Consider the following 7,683-nt stretch of genomic DNA (forward strand, 5'->3'; position numbering starts at 1 on the left):
AGGTGGGGCACCAGACTCCGGGTGAAAAACCAAAAGAATAATTCATATCCTGCCTTGAAGTTTACAGTACCACATCTTGTGCATTTTTGTTGCTACTTTGCCTTTTAATCTTAAGCTTTGTTATTTTCTTGATTTACAGGTGAAAGAGAAAAAAAGCCAGTCAACTTGGATCTTGATTTTACAAAGTTCGACCACAGCATGCCTCCTGAATCTTGATTTCTATTCAGCTGATCTACATTTACACTCATAGCAACAAAGTTGACACCAATTTACGCCTTCTGTTAGTGACTAATCTCTCATTTATTAATGTTACTTTCTACAAAGAGCTTATCAACACTTGTACTGAAGAAAGCCCAATATTTATACCATGATGAATATACATGTTTCTTGAATAATAACAATTAGTATCATTTACTAGGCACATCATTTGGTTTGTCATCCACAGTTTTATACTTGTACAAGGATGCAAACACGAGGTAGTAAATGAAGTTAGCTGATCCCAGGACACAACAGATCCAGAAAACGTTATCCACTCTTCCATCGTTGATATTGTCTGGCAGCCATCCTGATCGTCGTTGAACCAGATCAATCAACCCGTTCCCCAAATAGTACGCGATACCAATAAAAAGGGCAACCATTGCAGTCGAGGTGCTCTTCAAGGATGCTGGAAATTCTTGGTAATAAAATCCAATATGTCCTGGAAAATGGAATCCTTCTCCGATTCCGTTAAGAGCTAGCTGTGGCACTAGCCAGAAGACTGACATTGGAACGATGGCATCATTTTGGCCTTGGAGATTGTGAGATTTCACGAGTCTCAGTCGCCTAGACTCAACCAGGGCGGAAACAGCCATGCTAACTACAGTTATTACATGGCCTATTCCGATGCGCTGAAGAGGGGTGAGAGAAAAGCTAGTGTATTTAGCTAGAAAAGGGTAGAGTAATCGGTCAATGATAGTTATGGCTATACAAGTAAATAGCAATATGAAGACTAACATAGTACTTGCTGGGATCTCGAAATGAGGTCCCATATGGCGATCCATTTTGAGAGCTTGAAGAATTAGCAGGCTTGTTTGTATGACTAGTTGGGTGGATATAAGAAAACCACTAGCCCAAAGAGGGAAAAGCTTGATCAAACTTTTCAAGTCTTCTACTTGCTGCACTGTGCATAGTCTCCAGGGGTTACTAATCGATCCGTCTGATTTGGTGTCTCCCTCAGTAATAAAAGCTGCACAATTCAAGAATCTGTACAACCAGTGACGTTGTGAGAATTTTCATTAAGAGGATTCAATATATAAATAAGTGAACACGCGAAGAAGTCAAGAGGATTTAACACCTACTATATATACGTAAAAATTAGTTTTGACTTTGTATATACAGTGCAATTTTTCGACGAAGGGGGTTCAGATGAACCCTTCAGGTACCCTAGCTCCACCCATGTATACAATAAGACTTGATCAGCTAATGAATTTGACAGAAAAATATAAGCAGCAACAAGGGGCAAAAGATGTTTACTTGAAGAATTTGGTTGGAATTGTAGAAGTTGTTACTGTAATTTTGTCACTTGGATCATGGTAGTAGTTTTGAGTTTGTTCCGAAAGAGGGACTCTCCATTTCTGAATGGCAGCGACTAGGACACGTGCTAAGTTGACGAAAGGGCTGCCTCCTTGTTCCTTAACATGGCGATAAAAACGTTTCCCAGAGAGAAATATTACCAAGCCAAGGATGTTCAAAGCCATAGAGATACCAAAACCCCATGCCCAACTGACATTGTCCTCCACGTAAACGATGGCCGTAGTGCTTACAGCAAAGGACGTGTAAAAGGCGAATATGTACCAATTGAAGAAAACTTCTTGATGTTTCGGCTTATCAAATTGATTAGCTCCCATGGGTGCAATTGTAAAACGTGTACCCGCAACCCCTAGAGATGCTAATGCCAGAGCCACATATAATACAGCGTACTGGTGTTTTGACAGGCTTGCGCAGAGACTGGATCCATCGTCACATGGTAGAGGTCTTAATACATCAATTGCTGCTGTCAATAGTAGAAGCAATATACCCTACAAATCCAATGAAGAAATGAATATGGGGTTTAAGAAAAGAGGGTGAAACTAATGAGAGAGTTGGTTTCTATACCAGAGCAGATATAAGAGAAGAAATCCAAATGACAGAAAAACAGCCAAGAAAAGAGTCAGCTATTATTCCACCAAGAATGGGGAAAAGGGTGGCCAAGCCATTGACCACATTGTAAACTTTAGCAGCTTTGATGCTCTTCATGTTGAATTCATCTATCAAATAAACAATCAGGTTGATCATCCACCCTCCAGATGCAAGTGACAAGCCCGCCATGGTTGCTGACATTACCAATCAAAATATTCAAGATTATTTATCTCACATATCTTAACATGATTCGTTACCTCATTAGAATTGGTAAGATAAGGTAGAGTGCTTGTACGTTTCGCTTTTGAGGATTAGTTTTATTATTAATAAAAGGCCGCTAGACAATGTGTCTAGCGGTATAAATTCGAAGAAAGAAATATATCTTAACTTTTGTCACTAGAGGCAGAGCCATGATTTTTAGTTTATGGTTTTCGAACCGCAATCCTTTATAGGTTCTGAACTATAATCATTTTTGGTTACTAGTTTCTAGATAAACTATTTGTATATATTAGATGAAAATTTAATACAAATATAGGGTTTGATCCAAAGCTGCTAAATTCTATCGAATCTGTAGCTCTAAGGTCGACTCTGCCCCCATTTGTCACATGGACTCAAGTCTTAACATGGGGATGGGCCACAGGGTAAACCGTAAACTAAAGAAGAAAGGGCAACTTGCAGGACTGCCCTTCGCTGGGGGTGGTCTTAAATTTTTACCCCTCAAATTTGTAGTTTTTAACTTTTGCCCTTCAGGCAGAATTTCACTGCATTTGGGCCTTTAAGGCAGAATTTGCACATGGGCAGAGTTTGCAAAATTCTGCCTTGCGATTTTTTTTTTTACTGAGCTGAGGTTCGAACCCACAACCTCGGGGTATTATGCGAAGGGCAATAACTTAAAGACCACCAATTTGAAGGGCAAAAATTAAAGACCACCCCAAATGAACGGCAATCTGCGCAAAAAAAAAAAAAGAAGAAGAAGAAGAAGAAGAAGAAATGGATTTAGAGCAGCCACGACAACTTCAACTGTAACTTGTTGCTTTCTGTTCGAATCATGTATACATATCTACCTAAAAATATTACTTCTTCTGTCCCAATTTATGTGGCACCGTTTGACTAGGCACAAAGTTTAATAAAGAAAAGAAGACTCTCAAAATTTGTTGTCTAAAACAAATCTCGGATATTTGTATAACTATAAATCATTTCATTGGCGGTAAAAGTGAAATTTTTAAAGTTAAGTTGTTTTTAATTATAGAAAAGTGACATTCATTTTTTAACAGACTAAAAGCAAATTGTCACATAAATTGGGACGGAGGCCAAGGCGAATCTAGGATTTTTAGAATATGGGTTCACTATACAAAAAAAGAAAAAAAAAAGAAAGGAAAAAATGTGTTAAGTGGGAATTGATTCCCTAGTCTTCTAGGTAAATAACTCAACCTTCAACCGAATGCACGATTTAGCCTTCTTGTAGAATGGTTTCAGCATGTACTGTTATACCAATTTTAAAAATATTCATAAAATACCTAGTTTTATGAAGAGACCATAGGTTCACGTGCCTCAAATTTTCTACCTAAATTCGTCCCTGGACGGAGGGAGTACTAAAAGATGTAAATCCACAAACTCTACATCTTGAATTTGACTGATAACCAAAGGATGCAGAAACATACCTATAATGAAGGGGAAGGTTATCCAGCCACCTTTTTTTGGACCAGAAGAGGACCGCATTTCTGCTTCATCAACATCTCTTACTGAACTTTCCATTGCTAGCTAGCTATAGGTCAACTTGACAGCAAAGATATTTGTTTCTACTTTGTTATGGTGTTTGAAGTTTTAATAGCAGGCAAAATTTATCCAAGACTTGCACGCCATATACTTTCACCAGCATCTTTTTAAGTTGAATTATTAGGATATGTTTATTTTTTATAAACTGAGGTCTGACAACTTGACAAGAGTTCATATATTATTATATTCCATATGTTTCAATGATTAGTTGTTGGATCTATCCAACTGAGCATAATTCACAAATAGCCATTTTCCAGCTTCTGTAATTAAAAAATGGCCACTGCCATGGAGTTTCTAATTCCATGAGTAAAACTCTACGACATTGTCATAAAGTTTCACATGTGATTTGAGAGAGTGACTATTTTTTCAAACAAAGGTCTGAAAAGTGGCCGGTGAGATTATTTCTACTCGCCTTCTTTGTTAGTATTTACTTGTTGATTTGTTTCAATTTATATGTAACTCTCTCTATTTTGAGACGTTCATAAGTGTTTAACATCATTTGATTTTGTATAACTTTCGCTCCTCTGAGAAACTCACATATGTATTAAACTATCCAGCTTTGAACTTCTGAAGTGATGTTTCATCTGTCAAACTACCTTTTCATAAAATATTACTCTAAATATTTCATTCATCATGACTTATCCAATATGTAAGTCAAACTAATATGTTAAACTTCGTGTCCTATCAAATACCGTCATATAAAAAAATAAGGGCAAGACATACAGTTTTGGACAAATCTCACCTTTTTTAAAAGAAAAAAATGTGAAACTTTTATCTAGTAACTTGCATACTAGGAGTAGTAAATTATCTATCTATCTATCTATATCTTCTATACTATTTTAAAAGCATGAATACAAATATTGGTTGACCAAAATATTCTTCAAATATTGAACGACTTTAATATCCTTCAACAATTTAAATTAATTCATACAAGACTCATAAACTAAGGACATGACCGTCTAAAATTGTACCGATACTACATGGGATAGCTTTTAACAGTATCCAAGTTAATTCACACAAGGACCCATAAAAATAGGGCAGGGCCTTACGTCTAATTACAACTAATCTTATTGGAATTACAAGACCACATATATTAAAATAATAAAGGGATAAGCATTCGTTGATTGTGAGATCATATGACTTTGAATCCATGAATTAATGTTAGATTTTCATTTAATTTATATTATTAAAGAATCTGTTAATAAATATTTCTAAAACTAATTGATTAAAAGAGTTTAGGTTTGAAAGGGGCAACTTAATTAGTCAAACTATAATTTTTTATATTATTAATAAATAAGTTAAAAGAACTGTTATAAGAAAATTAAAATTAGGGAGGTAAGCATAATATCATACACCGTAAGAGAAGTTTGTATTATGAAGCGAAACCTAAATACTACTTTTGCACTAAAATACAAAAAAATAAACGATAAATGGTCTATAGGTACAACAACAATAACAACAATACCCAATGAAATCCACAAAGTGGGGTCTGAGGAGGGTAGAGTGTACGCAGACCCTGCCCCTACTTTGGGAGATAGAGAATTTGTTTCCTGTAGACCCTCGGCACAAAGGGTCCATAGGTACATGTCTAAAATTCCAAACATCGTTAATCCTAAATTATGAGCAAAACCAAAATTTAAGATTTATTGTATTGAGGCGATGCTAATAGAGAGATATTTTTTTTTTTTTTTTTTGTAGAAGCACTTGAAAAAACGAACGGGAAAAAATATTTATAGAATAAAAACCTTATAGCGATTATATCGCTTTTTGTAAATTAATAAGAATAAATAAAAGGAGGGTAATACGAAATGCTATCGAATGTCAATCAAGTTGCATAGTACTCCTATAATAGAGTAGCGCGTTCTCAATAATTTTTGTAGGGTCATTAGATTATAGTACAAACATGAATGGGTTAAGCCATACAACCCTAACATATTTTACTATATTTTCTTCCCTAAGCAATGATTAGAAATATCAAGTGGGATATTTTTCCACCTAATCCAAGTTTAGAAAATGCTGGCACCTACTTAATGACCGAACTAATGCATAGGAAAATCCTAGACAATTAACCATATATTCCAAATAATATCTTTCTAAGCAATAATGAGAAAATATCAACTTTGGTTCAATTATTTAATGATGATTCCTGTAATTATAGCCCAAGATAACTATTGGACCGGCCAACTAACGGTCAGGATTTTGCACAAACAATGTTTGACCTATTATCACAATTCGATTTATACGTGAATTTGATTTTGAGGCTAAACTTTGTAAGCTTGTCTGTCTATTATTATATACATATTATTTTGTAACATACACCCTCGTCTCAATTTATGTGACACCTTTCGCATTATGAGAGTCGTCAAACGACTTTTGTTTACGACAATTTTTTCATACTCCTTTTAAATATTTTGAATTGTCAATTGTTGTGATTTATAGTATGTTTTACGTAGTTTCCAAGTATGTAAATTTTATTTCAAAATAATTAGAAGTTTCATGTCTGAATTTATGGTCAAAAATTAAAACGCTTGACTCTCGAAATTCGAATGATGCCACACAAATTGAGACAAATGAAGTATTAATTGAATATATACTTGTGATTTTTTTCCCGACAAAACATATTGTTAAATAACACCCTTGCTGAAAGGCGTCACCATCACTGATACCAACCAACGTCCGAAAGTATATTCAGAAAGAAGGTACTCTGAAAAGTTAAATAAACCCTACAAAAATGTGTGTGCTTCAAGAACTTTACAATATTTATCATTTGCTTCGCACATCATTTAATTTGGTTTGTCATCTATATTTTTGTACTTGTACAAGGCAGCACATACTAGTTACTAGGTAATAGATGCAGAAAGTTCACTGATCACAAAACAAAACATAGCCAAAAGACATTCTCAACTCTTCCATCATTAATATTATTGTATGGCAACCATCCTGTTACTCTTTGAACCACATCAGTTACTGCATTTCCAAGATAGTAGTCAATGCCATAATATTAAATGAATTACGGTACATGGGCACGTAGTAGGCAACTCTTGCATTAAACCGGTTCACTCAGTGTAAGTTGGCAGATATTAAGTGTCGTGACACTACAACGGCGGCATGACACCCCCTAGATTAATAATTTTTTTATATACCTATGTTTAAATTTGCTTAAATTAGGTTAAATGTTTAATCTTGCCACTTCCAGTCATAAATTAGATAAAGGTGCTATGGCTGGTAGACACAAGTTTGAATCTATCTTGAACATTTTCCGACTCCCATTTTTCTTTGTGTTTTTTAGTTCCTTTGTACCAGTAATTCCCTTTTCGGCTCTCCCAATTTTCTATTATCTTTTTATTATTTATATTTATATTTATATTTATATTGTTTTTCCTCTATTCTATTGTTTTATCTGTGATCTCTTGCGAGAACACACAAATAGAAACTTCAAAATCCCTTAAATTAAGAATTTCTCTTTATCTCAAATATGTGACTATTAAAATCGAAAAACTTGGGTCTCAATCGGAATTTTGGATTGACATCAAAATTCATCTTTTTTTTTTTTTATATAATTTCTTTTGTTTATTACTCCCTTCGTTCATGTTTACTTGTCTATATTTGTATTGGGACCCTCTTAATAAGCAACTAAATAAAATGAGAAATGAATTGGAGTACTTAATAATAAGAGTTATTTTACTTAATAATATGAGTAAAATAGGTATAAAACGGTAAATTATGTCTTGGTTTTCAAATTATATAACT

General features: G+C 34.5%; 1 protein-coding gene across 1 annotated transcript; it reads right to left on the reverse strand.

Moving 5' to 3' along the window:
* Positions 1 to 359: 359 nt before the first annotated feature.
* LOC132599565 (protein NRT1/ PTR FAMILY 2.7-like) lies at positions 360 to 4,035 on the reverse strand. Its single transcript, XM_060312896.1, has 4 exons — positions 3,819 to 4,035; positions 2,134 to 2,351; positions 1,513 to 2,057; positions 360 to 1,242 (listed from the first exon to the last, which is right to left on the reverse strand). The coding sequence occupies exons 1-4, from the start codon at positions 3,910 to 3,912 to the stop codon at positions 408 to 410; spliced, it is 1,692 nt and encodes a 563-aa protein (XP_060168879.1). The 5' UTR covers positions 3,913 to 4,035; the 3' UTR covers positions 360 to 407.
* Positions 4,036 to 7,683: the final 3,648 nt, after the last annotated feature.

This window comes from Lycium barbarum, chromosome 6 (assembly GCF_019175385.1).
Source record: "Lycium barbarum isolate Lr01 chromosome 6, ASM1917538v2, whole genome shotgun sequence".
NCBI lineage: Eukaryota > Viridiplantae > Streptophyta > Magnoliopsida > Solanales > Solanaceae > Lycium > Lycium barbarum.